The sequence below is a fragment of the Amblyomma mixtum genome, chromosome 1 (assembly GCF_055824585.1).
Source record: "Amblyomma mixtum isolate Tamu chromosome 1, ASM5582458v1, whole genome shotgun sequence".
Classification (NCBI taxonomy): domain Eukaryota; kingdom Metazoa; phylum Arthropoda; class Arachnida; order Ixodida; family Ixodidae; genus Amblyomma; species Amblyomma mixtum.
Window position 1 is genome coordinate 4,645,186 of NC_143012.1, and position 14,231 is coordinate 4,659,416.

At 50.8% G+C, this 14,231-nt stretch overlaps 1 protein-coding gene across 2 annotated transcripts in view; it reads right to left on the reverse strand.

Annotated features, from left to right (window-relative positions):
• Nucleotides 1-3,048: 3,048 nt before the first annotated feature.
• Nucleotides 3,049-14,231, reverse strand: part of LOC149365312 (vitellogenin-like) — a 28,022-nt gene continuing 16,839 nt past the window's right edge. The window contains exons 15-26 of one of the 2 annotated variants that reach the window (XM_089541901.1): nucleotides 13,767-14,007; nucleotides 12,812-13,106; nucleotides 12,130-12,339; nucleotides 11,255-11,424; nucleotides 10,455-10,659; nucleotides 9,983-10,120; nucleotides 9,135-9,329; nucleotides 8,143-8,440; nucleotides 7,381-7,541; nucleotides 6,489-6,749; nucleotides 5,113-5,692; nucleotides 3,049-3,370 (exon numbers count right to left, since the gene is read on the reverse strand). In XM_089541901.1, coding sequence (XP_089398027.1) covers nucleotides 3,087-3,370; nucleotides 5,113-5,692; nucleotides 6,489-6,749; nucleotides 7,381-7,541; nucleotides 8,143-8,440; nucleotides 9,135-9,329; nucleotides 9,983-10,120; nucleotides 10,455-10,659; nucleotides 11,255-11,424; nucleotides 12,130-12,339; nucleotides 12,812-13,106; nucleotides 13,767-14,007 — 3,038 coding nt within the window. In that variant the 3' untranslated portion in view covers nucleotides 3,049-3,086. Of the gene's footprint in view, nucleotides 3,371-5,112; nucleotides 5,693-6,488; nucleotides 6,750-7,380; nucleotides 7,542-8,142; nucleotides 8,441-9,134; nucleotides 9,330-9,982; nucleotides 10,121-10,454; nucleotides 10,663-11,254; nucleotides 11,425-12,129; nucleotides 12,340-12,811; nucleotides 13,107-13,766; nucleotides 14,008-14,231 lie in introns of both variants that reach the window. The other variant, XM_089541900.1, reaches the window with a different exon arrangement.

Here is a 14,231-nt window from a genome sequence, read left to right on the forward strand (position 1 = left end):
CCTCATGGAAAAGCTTGCCCCCAGTCTCTCCAATTTTGAGACTGCTGTTGACGCCACACGGCCGCCACGGCGGCAACTGAAGATGACCGATTTCTGGTCAGCGGCACAAGAATAAAGTGCACGTACGTACGTGTATTTGTTGGATATTTACTGTGCCTGAATTTCATCTCTTTTGGGGCGTGAATAATGGCAAATTTTTATTAGTTGGTTAAGGTGTACTACCGGATAGTGCGTACTATTCCCGCGTTTCTGCCAACTACGTATTAACGGGGTTTTACTATTACCAAGCCTAGCCATCAATATGCTTCGCATCTGACTAGGCTTAACCTTAGCTAAGCCTCAGCCATTTTTTTAAAACTCCTCTCGGGATGCCCTGAAATAACCGGGCGCGCCTACGCAGAAGCGGCCGTTGCGACGAAGTCGCCTGTGGCGACGCGCCACATCAGTCCCGTTGCGGGAGGGCTGTGGATGCAGCCGAGGTCATGATAGGAATGCCGCACGACAAGATCCTCAAGTCCATGCGCACACACGACGAGAATGTTAAATAAGTTAATTGCCCTGAAAAGAAAATCGGACGACATAGCAATCGAGCCCGTGCCCCTTATATCCCGAGTCAGACATGCTACCCCTGTAGGCCACGTTGGTTGGACTTGGGTAATGGGAGGCCTTGAGTGCTTTGTCCAACAGCGTCCGTTTCTGCGTGGTGGCGCGCAAAAAGGACCCCAGAGCTCTGAAGGGAGCCACTTACGCTATCGCGTCGTACTTGAGGTGCGAAGCATATTGCTAGAGCTACCACTCACGCCGTCGGCGTGGGACCCCTAGACGTCACACCACGTGACACCGTGACGTCACACCACGTGACATCGGATGAGAGAGGCGGCCTCCACCTCGCGCCGTCGCCGTGGGATCCCTAGCCGTCACGCCACGTGACACCGTGACGTCGTCGTGACGATGCCATCGCACAGACGCCGGAATGTCCTCGAGCGGCATTCCCGCGCATTTCGAACGCGCGTTCACACTCGGTGTAGGTGAAACGCTCGCTCCACCGGGCAGGCAGACGCGGCTTCCGTGGCAATCCAGGCGCTCACCCAACGCGCGTCTCGGGGTTAGTCGGCGTTCCGCTGTAGCCATGCCGTTGTCTTCCCCCACGACGAAGGCTTCTAGTGGTTGTATTAAAATTACCAAGTATGCAACCAAGGAAAGCCATGTATTACCAAGCCTAGTCACCAATATGATTCGCATCTGACTAGGCTTAACCTTAGCTAAGCCTCAGCCATAATTTTTTTTTCACTGAACGTAATGTTATTCTAATTGTCTTCGCCTCAAAAACTGCCTCGGGTAACCGTTACTACTTCCTTCTTTTTATCATTGGCCCACGGTTTTTAAAATGTTACAAATTAACGTCAAATATTTACCTCATCTTAATTCAGCCTGCCCGGAACGGAGAACACAGATGCTCTACTTTGGCGAAAATATCAAGAAAGCCTACAATACCAGGCCCGCCAATCGTGAGAGGTCTTCAGTCAGGCGACATTATAGGACGTGTTTCTCATACCTCCGAAGTTGTACCTGTATCCTCGTGCTTACACTGGGCGTTTCACCTGAGACTGTTCGCAGTTTTTAATTATAGGCTTTTTGAATTAAGACGAGTGCTCTTTTCGGCATATCATTGTGAGCGGTGGTGCGCATCAGAATGCAGCTGAGACGTGCTAACTAGCAGGCTGCAGGGTTAACTAATATTCAATAGTTATCTCTTCAATCATTAGAGTTAGCCTCCTTATTAGTTGAGGTGTGTAGCCCGCCGTAAGTAGTACCTGTATCAAATTTGAGAGAAAATGCCGTTTTCGCCGCCGCTGCAGCACTAGGTATTGTGGGGATGCACACGGGCGAAACCGAAGCCGCGTGTCTGCAGAGAGCGCTAGACACTCCTACGTGCGCACGTCACACGGCGGTGCGCCTGTCATGTGTTATCTGTCCGCCGCCGCTTCCGCCCACATGCAACGAAAAGAGCTCGTGACTTCTGCGCCGCTGTGCGACATGCGCTCATAGGAGTGGCTAGCGCTCTTGGAAAAGAAAACCGATGAGTACATCTGACGCTACTGGTGATCACATCCCGCACCTTCTGCATATGATGCGGATGCTCACTATGAGGACACCGCTGCGGTCTAATGTCATTTCCAGCTTTGAAGAGGCCGCAGGCCTGGAAACTTCCGGCATGCATTTGTATCAGAGATTTCCTACACCTTGCGGTGTAGCCGTCTTGTCGCAGTCGTATAGTATGCATGATGCCGTTCCGGAGTAAGGTGATCCTTTTATTGCGAAAGCAATACTGCTTTGCCGTGACGCGGCGGTGCCATGAGCCCCGTGTGACGTCATTCGTGACGTAACGTCGAAGAGCTGGGCGAACATCTCGCGCCGTCGGAGGAAGCGGCGGTGCCTTCACCGGCGCCCAACTCCTGCGCTCTCCGCTAGGAGCGCAATTGTGGCGTTACGCCTAAAGTCACTGGAACTTTAGTTACGCCGAAGAGATTAGGCTCAACTCACGTCGCTAGTAAGCAGTAGCTGTGCCAACCACCAGCGGCTTAACATTGCTTCGCGACGATGCCGCCCACCGCTAGGGAAGCTCGTCGCAATGCGCTTAAGAGACAGCAGCGAGCTATTCATCCTTCTCTCAGATGCAAAAACAACCGTCGGCGCAGAGCGGCGGTAGACACGGCGGATGCGGGCTGAAGAAACGGATGAAGTTGCTTTCGCAATTTTCGGGCTTAACCAAGCTGAGCCTATGCCAATTTTTTGGACCAGTGAGAATAGAATTTTGCCGTGTTCGCGATCTTGCCAGTAAAATCGTGTGATCATGGGGTCTGGGAGCGTAGTCCAAGTATAGGTCCTCTCAGGCTAGCGCGTAGAAGAGCACGGAGTTTCAGAGGTTATTCTCTGGAGGCGGACAGCCCGTAACCCGGTGGGCCATCCATCTCCGTCCGAGTGAGTTCGACTCAATGGGCCGCGAAAGTATAAGTTTGTAATAACGAGTCTTTATTGAACTAACTTGAGGCCGCCGCTATGGCGGCCTTCGTGGAGAGATGAGCTCAGGCGACGAGGGGCACGCACTTTTCAGGCACGCGCACCTTCTCGGACAGGGTCACCGGGAAGGTGGGGGGCAGGACGCCGATGGAGCCCACCTCGCGGACCTTGCGGGTCCACTCCTTGGCCTGGGGGCTCTGGCGGGGCAGGCAGGTGAAGCCCACGGTCAGCTGGGTGCTGCCCTTGGTCTTGCGGCAGTCGCTCTTGCAGGTCGGCACCGGGAAGACGCTGTAGCAGATCTCGCCCTTGCGGTCGCGCAGGATGGTGCGGTTCTCGACGCACTGGTCGACTGCGGACGGGACGGGAGAGCGATGGAAACCGTGAGCGACGGCCCAGGGGTCTTTAAGGGTCAATAAATAAATTATGACCCCAAACCACCTTTGGGTATCACATGGCCTTAGTAAGCAGTGCGACACTCCCTTAGGCTAAGGGGAAAGGGGAACAGAACTGGGGCTGAAGAAAACGGCAAGATTTAAACGTTGCATTTAAATTCTCTGGTTTTGCTGCCCCTTTTTAGAATTATTTTCTTCTCGGAGAGGGGGGGGGGACGACATCGCTTATAAAGCGCTGCACTCTCTCAGGTGTTTCTCGGGATCAAGAAAGGCGAGTTTGCAGAGCTCTCAAAGAAGCAGCGCAATTTTCACTGTATTGGGTCACTTATGGGCCTTCGTCAGGCAGCTGAACATTAACTCGATCATCCAATCGGTTGTCCAGAATTTTTTTTAAATTTTTTGGGTGGGAGGAGGGGTAGGAGGACCATAGGAGGCAGCTTCGGCCTTTTAGCCACCTACGCCCTTAGCTTCTTCTCTACTGTATGCGACAATAACGTCGCATAGTGCGTGAAGTATTTTGTTTTTATGCTTTTTACTGTTAGCATCTGCTACTCCAAAGTTCCTCAAAGCCCTGAGCAGTGTTATAAGTCTGCCTGCGGTAGAACAGATGCAATGCTTCGAGGCACCGACAACTGACCAAAACACGCAGTTATAGTGCGGTGGAAATGAAAAGATCGTGCCTCGTATTGTAAGAATCGAGCACTGGAATTACGAAGAAATGCGAATTTATGATTTTTATTTTGCATTTAAATCGCATAATACAAATTGAAGTGCCATCTTGCGGCGCAACCTTGTCATTATCGCTGTATCCCACCACCTGACCTCATCTCAGTAAAAAAATGTTCATTTGTTGCTAAACGCTGGAGTGTTTGTAATATTGTATTATAGTTTACGTTCTCTCCAGTGCACCCTACTATGAAAAGCAACGTTCCCTTCGCATCGCCGATGAAGTGGCTTCCACAAACTTTCATCGATGAGGCGTACGTCAATGCCGTAACAGCTTTGGGGGTTAATACTCAAGTGGTCTTTACTCTATATACTAAAACTGGTTCATATTTAGCAGTGGGCACCATATTTGTTTTTAGTTCATCACTTTTGCCGGCTTGTAATCACCATCGCGCTCGCTGATCATAATGGGGTACGTAAAAACGGGTACAGAGGGCAAAACGCATGTCTAGAACAGCCGAACCGTGTGTTCCGCAGCTCCCAAAGCCGCTTCCACCAGGAATGCAAAAACAAGATGAAATCCTATGAGAACATGCTTACGTCCAGACCATTTTTAACCTAATGTTATCGTTAGATATCGCGTGTTCAGCCCGAAACACTCCCGGAACGTGTTATAGGCAAGCGTTTTGCCCTCTGTACATCCACTCATCGAAAAATTCTGGGTAAAAATGTACCGCGTTCTAAGAAAAATGTTCGGAATTGAGCAGCTTAGCCAGCACGTTTACCGTTGCGCTGAAAAGTTCGGTGCTTAAAATTTAGTTGTCGGTCCCTTTAAAGTGCAGAGACTTCAGAAAACTATAGATGAATGAAATACTGCAATCGTTGCGCATGCATGACGACAGGAAGCCATCATCATTCCGAGAGATGTAAGCAAGGTTAAATACGCCGATACATTGTGACGTCGTTCTTGTTTGATCCCTGGCGCTTAATTCGCAATAGCTTTTTGGAGACTGCACATAAGAGATGGACTTACATTCCTCCGGGAGCCTCGGGAACTGAGGGTACTTGTGGTGGCTAGGGTACTCATGGTGGCTAGGGTACTGGTGGTGGCTGGGGTACTCGTGGTGGGTAGGGTACTGGTGGTGACTGGGGTACTCGTGGTGGGTAGGGTACTTGTGGTGGCTGGGGTACTCGTGGTGGCTGGGGTACTCGTGGTGACTGGGGTACTCGTGGTGGCTGGGGTACTCGTGGTGGGTGGGGTACTTGTGGTGGCTGGGGTACTGGTGGTGGCTGGGGTACTGGTGGTGGCTGGGGTACTGGTGGTGGGTAGGGTACTTGTGGTGAGTAGGGTAGTGGTGGGAGCTCGGGTACTGGAGGTGCTTGGAGTAGTATTCCTCGACTCCTTCGGGCTTCTTCAGCTGCTCGAGGTAGTGGAGAGGGTAGGCATAGGGAAGCACGAGCTCCTTGCACACGGCCTGGCCGAATCCGTAGCTGGCCACGAACTCAGAGTAGTTGGACACCAGCTCGTTGGTCGGCGTCACGAATTCGTAGTACGGCTCGTTGTCGAAGTTGCTGCAGAGACCGCAAGTCTTGCCCTGGTACAGGGGGTTCACCTGCATGAAGAAACCGAAAGGGAACGCTCGCTTTAGATACCGCGAAGTTTTTGCATGCAGTCGCTACGTCGGCGGGCACTGTGCACTACGATCTGGAGGTTCTCCGTTTCTGTCCCAAGGGCAGTCAGTACCGCACCCACGAAACTGCTACTACTTAGCTGCACTCGCTCTTGGGGGAGAGAATGTATAGGATGAAAATTATTTGGTTTACTCTTTGAAGAATCAAGTTGAAGACGAAAAACATTTTTATTGTTTAGTCTCAGGAGCCGCGTTTATTTTTGCGGCTATCGTGTGGCGTAAACTCGAAGGTACTCGCGTATATTTTTGCCTCTGCAGAGTTTAAAGCAAATGACAGCAGTTATCTTAGTTTTTTTTTTCAAATTTATTTTTCCACACTACGTACGACCCTTAAGAAAGTCTACGGTAGGGTAGCGTTGTGGCGCCAACTTGCGACCACATTTCTCGCAGTTTAATACCTGAAAGAGCTAGTGCGTAAGGCGATGCTGGTTAAATGGCACCTTTCTTCGTCCTTTCGTTGTCTTGCACTTAAGCATACTTTTAGCTTCTACGCTGACCACAGTGCATTATTTTCACCGCATTGAAATGGCAACGTTTCTGAATATATGTGTGAAGCAAAATGTCCGACAACTTGTTTTTGCCACTATTGTGAGCACCTGAGCAGAATCAGCAGGCGACGACTTTGGCTTTTCTATATGGAGCAGACACTCCCTTGTAGGGTACCAGCGCACTGCTGGATTTCATGCGTTGTGAGAATAAATAGGTGCTTGGGGCTCACCCAGACGAAGAAGTTCACACCGTCGAACAGCAGCCTGAAGGTCTTGAGATTGTTGGTGAGCTCGACGACGGGAGGGTCATGAGGTCCGCTAGTCGGGTAGACGGTGACGAGCATCTTGCGGTTCCACTTGTAAGGCAGCACCACGTCCTGGGTGGCGTTAGCCACGTACTGGGTGCCGTTGACGGTCAGCAGGACCTCGGCCTTGTACAGGTCGGGCGGCGGCAGCTCGACGACGGTCAGGCCCAGCTGGACGAGGAGCTTCTGCGAGGGACCAATAGAGCCGAGAGAGGGCGTTAGGGAAAGTACTTACAGCGGCCAGGACATATGCTCCTGAGGTTTTCGTTCTTGCGAATTTACTAATACCTAATCTCGATCGAACTCCAACCGGAGGCACGCAAATCAGGCAAAATGGCTGCGTTCGATGCTACTTATTCCGGATTCTGGCGGGACTTTTACCGGCGTTGAGAGCCTTGGAATATTGGTTCTGGCTACCACTAAGTTGAGAGCAACGCGTGAACACTTTGTGCGGCGGCAACTTCCCACACGCTAAGTTTAAACAGGCTTCTGAAAGAGGCTTCTCAGATTATCAAATAACTCTAGATTGTCGCCAGTGTTGATACTAAGCCTGTTTGCTCGAATTAATGGAGATGACATCACTATCTTCACGGACATCAAACCGCCTGTTGAGGAACTATGGCTCTCGCATATTTTGGGGATTTTGGGATTTTACTCTTGCCGCCTGGAGGGCAAAATAGACTGAATGTTATTACTTCTATAGGCTACACAGTTTATTCAGTGATGAGGCCTCTAGCATGCTCTTGCTTATTTTTTTCTCAGAAAACGTCCGGCCAAGCCTCATCTTGTTGAATGAGCACGTGATGCGATTCGCTACCTTGGTTCCAACGGTGAGGTCAAGGGGCTCAACGACGACGGCGAAGTCGTGCTTCTTGGTGCAGTCGCTGGTGACGAGGTACTTGCAGCTCTGCCTGACCTCCAGCGGGTAGCTCACGTTGTCGTAGGTGCGAACCCAGTTCTTGCCCACGCTGCAAGGCTCTGTGGAGGAAAAGCGTGGCTGCTCGTTATTTTGCGGCTTTCGCCGAAGTGCGTGTGTGAGTTTGTGTTCGGTTACTCAGAGCTATGGATAGAGCGGAAACCTCTTGTGTGCACGGATGCAAGGCTGTATTTTTGACCAATTTAGGCTTCTATGTCGTTACTTACCTTTTAAGTATGGTATTCGTTCCCCGAAAATGGCTTCTTGTTTCGCGTACGTCTTCCTTCAGTTTTATACATTGCGCGTATGTATAGCATTAATGCTCCCTAGAAGCATGATATTTTCGTAGAGCTAAGGCTTTTTTATTTGTATTAACACATTACCTTGCAATGGTGTGCATTTCTCTAAGCTTCCTGCCCATTTATCGTGTGCCGCGATTTGCTTCCCTTGTCCCATTTACTTGGTTTAAGGTACGCCCGCCGAGTAGCCATTACAGAAGCCTGCCTCCCTTCATGGTTCGTGTGTTTGTCCATTGACTTCTTTCTTAACTGTTTGTCCGCTACGCTTAAGTGGCTTCATAGCAAGTTTCCGTTTGTTCGAAGTCAAACGTGTGCTTCAAGAACTAAGAGCTTCTTGCTTTTGCAGAAAGATGTCGCCACTCACGGTGAGGGTAGCTCTTGAAGAGTCCGTGCTTAAGGCGGTCGTAGACGGAGAGGAGCAGGTTGGGGACGGAGTACTTGGACACCTTCAGGTCCCTGACGACGACCTTCTCGCCGGGCAGGTAGAGTTCGCCGGTAGCCACGGTCGCGTAGGGGTTCACGTCGGTCTTGTTCAACCTGACCACGACCTCGAGCTCGTCGTCCTCGGTGCGGGGCAGGGCGAAGAAGCTGGCGTACGGGTACAGCTTGTACTTGAGGAAGGATAGCACCTTGACGGCCACGTTCTTCAGCTTGGGGCTCACCTGAGGACGACAGAGGGAAACACCACTTACTGAGCCAATCCATCTTTCACTATCTGTGACTGCCCATTTGGTTCAAAGGACACAAAACTGAGAACAACCAAACAAAAGGATTAGTCAGAGTGTTAACCATTTTTTTTAGCAGTAAAGCACACGCGTCGTTGTGCTTCCTTGTAACTCGTTGACCTCAAACGGCCGGCAGCACAGGGGCTGAAGGCATCCGTCGGTTTATCAGTATTGTGCTGAGACGTTGTAAACTGCTTAAATTCCTAGACAATGCAAGATGCTTAATTCCACTCATTTTTTTTTTTTACCTACAGCGTAGCACCGCAGGATTTCGGATATAGGTCTGGTATGCAAGCTAAAGAAGAAGGCTCATGTTATTACGCGCGTTACGATAGATCAGAGACGTAGTTATGAAACTGTAGAAGTGCTTCTAAGTACGCTGCCGGCTTTTACGTGACTGCAGCGCTGATTGTGAAAACACGAAAATAGCAGAGTTACGTATGTAGCCGTTCTGGCACATTGTTCCGGAAGCATCAAAATGTAGCTGTTGTTCAGCAACCTCGAATAGAGCATTCTGCAAGTGCTCCTAGCTGATTCTAGTGGCATTACTCGCAGCATTTATCGGACCGTACTGTCCGAAACAAGAATAAAAGAGAATGTGGCGCCACCTGCGAGGCATGAAGACACTTACGTCACGGGGCAGCTTGAAGGCCAGAACCTGGTGGTTGAGGTGAGCGTCGAACACGGTGGCCAGGCGGCAGGCGTAGCTGACGGTGTTACCGGCGTGCTGGTCGGCCAGACACTGGGGCACGAACCAGTGCAGCAGCGGGGTGGCGTCGTAAGCGTGCAGGCCAAGCAGCTGCTCCTCGGTCTTGGTGGCGTTGTACTGCGGTACGCGACACGAACATGTGGTCATGTGCATTGCAGTGGCTTTCTTTTTACCCTCACTTAAATGCATAGCCCAGTTCAGTATTAAAGGGAACACACTACCTGCTTTCAACAACCAATATCGGCTTTAGTTCTGCATAGAAAATGTGCAAGCTAACAAATCTATTCTTGAAAAGGAAAACTATTGCATATTTTGCGACAAACGAGAGCCGAACTGATGTCCAGACAGTGTAAATACTAATTAGGAGTCGCCTCTAAGCTTGATTATACTGTACTTTTTTTTTTGCTGTCTCTGCGTCATTTGTTTGCAGATGATATTGTAGTAAACGTGATCTTAAGTTCCTTTCGAGAAGTGATGCATATCCTTTGGGCCCCATCAACTTACAGCAAGAAAACCGAGAACAATGGTCTAGCTATTCGGAGAGGTCAAGCTAAATGTAGGAAAAGGGCAGTATTTGCCAAAGGTAACTCATCACTGTGCACGTGATGGGATATTTCGCCCGACTGTGTGCTGTTGTTCTTGGACATTGAGAAAGGCAGTACTTAAGACTGAATTAGCCGCAGAGGCGTACTGGCGTTTCTTCGTATCGCCTATCGACGGTGCATTGTTCGGGCATATTGGAAGGAGGCCGCTTCAAGCCGAGCACTTACGGTGACCACGAACGGGTACGGCATGTCGCTGTAGTGCAGGTACAGGGTGGCGTTGACGAGGTCGTTGCCGACGTAGGAAGGCACGTACCAGAAGGGGCTGGGAGGCACCGGGTACGACACGTTCAGGAAGAGAGACACCTGGAACAGGAAGGGGCGTATTCATTTCATTTCTCAGTGCGCAGCCTGCATCGAGGTCGAACGCTCATGATGACGCGCTAATGATTTCGCCTTCACAGCACGCAAGCAGCCTTGAGTGCCCCCTGAATTTTTTTCTCCTCATGCATTACCGTAAGGTGTATGTTTATTTAGCCGTTTCCTTCGCACTGTAGGACTGCTTTCATGTCCCTACATGCCGCTCACTACAGTCCCCTGTTCCCTGCAGCTAACCTGCTCCCTAAGGTTCATCCCCCGCAGTCGTCGGTGAGCACAGGAACATATAAGAGCGGCCATCAGGTATGGCGTGCAGACTCACGAGGGGCTTGGTGGTGGTCTTGAGGTCCGCGTAGTAGTGCTTGAGGGTCTTGTTGAGCGAGTGGTAGTAGGCGAGGTCAAGCTTGGCCAGCTTCTTGACGGCGCCGCTCTGCAGGCCTTCGAAGGTGACGTTCAGCACGTGCTTGACGAAGGTCCTGTTCCACAGCTGGAACACTTCCTCGGGATACTCGTAGCTGCTCTCGCTGCTGCTGTTGAGGCATGGAAGGAAGAAAAGTTAGTGCAAAAATAATGATTAAAAGATGATGGGAAGTTGTAACGGCCTAAGGACTCATTTAGGAGCTACCGAGATTACTTGTTCACTCTTCTAAATGCACGGTATTTGGAAATTTGCTTTTCTTCATGTGTAATGCTAGCAGCGCTTGTATTGTAACTCTTTTGTGAATCTTTGTTCTGTTTCTTTGTTGCAAGTTACTCGCTTCTTCGTCTTCTGTGTGCTTCTCGACTTTGTGTGGCTGCGGACTTTTTGTCAGAATGCCTTTTCGGAAAGTAGTTCTTTTCGTACAGCCTCCCCCGGCGCATTTATCAAAAAGTAACAATTATCTGGTTTGATCTGCGAGAAGGTTGGCGGCCGCACGTGCCTGTAATAAGTGTTCAATTCGTCACATGACAGGAACAAAGGGGGTAACTTTCGGCTTTATCTCAGATTTTTCCACGGACTCTTGAAGTGAACGTTGCATACAAAACTGGAGGATGAATTTCGATGGTAACCCTGGCTGTCTTTTAACTGTTCCTTTTTAGGTCACGTCGAAGAAGACAATGTCGGTGAGACTGCGTGCGCACCTGTCGTAGCTCTCGTAGGGCCTGTAGCTGGGGCTGGTGGGCCTGAAACGCATCTGCTCGTAGGGTTTCTCCACGCTCTCGTCGTAGCGCTGAGTCTCGGTGTAGACCTTCTTCAGCGTCTCCTTCACCAGGTAGTTCAGGTTGCTGTGGTACTTGAAGGTGGTCACCCACTGCAAAGTGGCAGTCGAAGCATTCTCATACATTCAGCACGCTTGGGCTGACAGAGTGCCAGTGCTTGTTGGTAACAGAGAGTAACTCCTCTATAACTGCGAGTTGACGCTAATACTTCGTGGGGCGTGCCCTCTCAAGTAGCGGAAAGTTCAGTTTCATTATCAAACTGATCATCGTTCTCAGGCTGTACGAACGGTGATTGTTGACCAGCCTCATAATGGCAATACCCCCCTTCCCTCGTATACGCCTCCCGTCGTTAAAGAGCTGTAGCGTGGTCTTTAATTCGCTCTTTTGTGAGTCATTTCTCAGTGATTTCTCATTACGCAGCAAGAACTCATTTTTCCCACTCGGCCCTCTTCTGCCGCACTTTATTTCTTACGAGAAAAAAAATGATGTTCATTCGTATTAAGTTTAAGTGCGTTTCAAAGCCAACTGCATGTCCTAACCCGTCTTGAATCAACTTTGAATGATTACGGATACTTAGGGCAGGAAATTCCGGGTACCGCTATTGTAGGTATCCAGCGGCGCTAGCTCTGCTGCTCTCATAAGCAGTAGTTGATACTGCCACTGGTACTCGTGGGTCAAAGCACGCAGGGTAGAAAGACGGTAAAGGCAGGAAGGATTAAGGATTTCTGAGTTTTTCTGATGTTCAGGAGGAAAACCTGTCTGCTTTTTCTTTGTAACTTGACATGAAATTCACTCACCTCGGTGACGGGGTCCCTCTCGTAGGGCTGGACCTTGACGCGGAACAGGTGCTGCTTGGTTCCCATGTGAACCAGGTACTTCAGGGACTTGTCCAGGAACTCGCTGAGACTCTTGTGAAGCTGGCTGTACAGCGGAAGCGGCACGAACGGGCCATGGCTGTAGGCGTCGACCTCCACGTTCACGAGCTTGGCATCGTAGACACGCTGGTACTGGGAAGGTAGCCATGAAGACACCATCAATACATTGGCTGGATTGAAAGCGGATCGCTTACAGAACTTGTCTACCCTCCTGGGCCCCTCTCTCGGGACTTTGATACTGCATGTGCTGCTGCATTCAGCGACCCACCATCAGGCTCGTAACTGGGACCCTATACGACAACTGCACATGAACACTCAGTCCAGAACCTTCTACCTTAATCACTGAATCTCAAAAAATATCAGGCTGTCTAATGCTGTAGTGTCACACCGAGGCCCTCTAGGGTCATCAAGTGGAACCTCAAGGCTTTCTGGAGTCTGTCCATGATGCGGTGGGGACACATATGGGTAGGAGGAAGTATTCTGCGGTGCTGCTGCTGCTGTCGCTCCTTGGCGCGGGAAGAAGGCGGAGCGCTTTTGCTGAAGCCTAGCGGAGAGAGATGCCCTCCTCCCTGTGGTACAGAGTGTTGAGAGAACTGCAGCTCACCGCGTAGGGCTTCTCGACCTTCTCCAGGCACTTCTTGTAGTCGACGACGGGCTTCTCGAGAAGCAGGAACGGGTTGTATGGCTCGACCACGTGGTCGCTGCAGACGGCGCTGAGCAGGGCGGTGCCAAAAGTGGGCTTCACGACCAGCCTCAGGCTCTTCTCGACGGTGCTGTCGTAGCCCAGGGCGAGCTCGGTCTTGAAGTGCACGCTCTTGGCGTTGGTCAGCACGACGGTGGGAGCGTCCTCGGTCGGCTCCAGGGGCACGAACACGCGGCTCTGCTTGACGCTCAGGAGGCTGCGGGGAGTGAGAGTGAGGGAAGAAGCACATCATGTTTAGAGTTGAGAAATCAGGGTTGCTGTAATATGGTTAACCATAGCATCTTGATATGTGCGGAGAAGTTGGTGTAGTAGAAACAATTTGCCAACGAGATTGGGCTTTTTCTACTGCTGGGATCCGGGCCAGTGGTTGTATGAAGCTGGATTGGACGTGTGGGCGCTGCCAGAATATACGAATGTTATCAGGTTAGCCCTGGTAGTATTTGCAGCGTAGGTACCCGGTGTTTTTTTAACATGCAGTTGTCAGCGAGGAAAGAGTGAGTGAGTTGGGGCTCCCCGCCTGGGCAGGCTGTGCTGATGCGAGAGGGAGGTTCAGGGTGCGAATGGCATGCGTCACTTAAGACTTATCTGAGGATGACCTTGCACAGCACTCCATCTACAAGTTCGATGATATATGACTAGGCATCTAAACAGCAGTAACGATTAATCAACTAACTAACCAATCAATATGAGCCACGAAAAGCACATTTCACAGAGTCTAGAGTACGCCAAATCGGCCCCGACCGAACATTCACTAACTTAGGTTGTCGACTGGCAGTCCGAGCGAATCATTAGTCAGGTGGGTCCCAGACCGAGCAAAACGAATCGAGCAGCAGTCGACTCCGCTGCGTCCACTTACAGGGGCTGGACGGTTCCGCTAACGTTGAAGGTGTAGGGCAGCAGAGACTTGGGGTCGGCCTTGGCCTGCAGGTAGACGTCCTTGAGCTTCAGGGACACCACGACGGGGTGCAGGACGGTCTGGACCACGGGGAGACCGACGGCGGTGGGCTCAACGTGAGCGACCTTCTTGGGCAGGAGCACGCGCACGTAGTGCTTGTTCAGCGGAGCTTCCTTGGTTGCCTTGACGGCGAGCTCAACCACTGCGGAGAGGAAGACGAACGAATGAGTTAGGAACTACCACAGCGGAGGGCCCTAGTTATTCATTAGCATCGTCATCTACAGTGACTGCTCTACCATATCAAGTTCCACGTCATTCTCTGTTGCGAAAGTTCTTGGCTCATACCTCCGCATGTTTTTGTGTCGTTTTTCTTTGAGTATCGCAGGTACCTGAACGTATTTCCCCCCCTTGGTCTGAGCTACAATG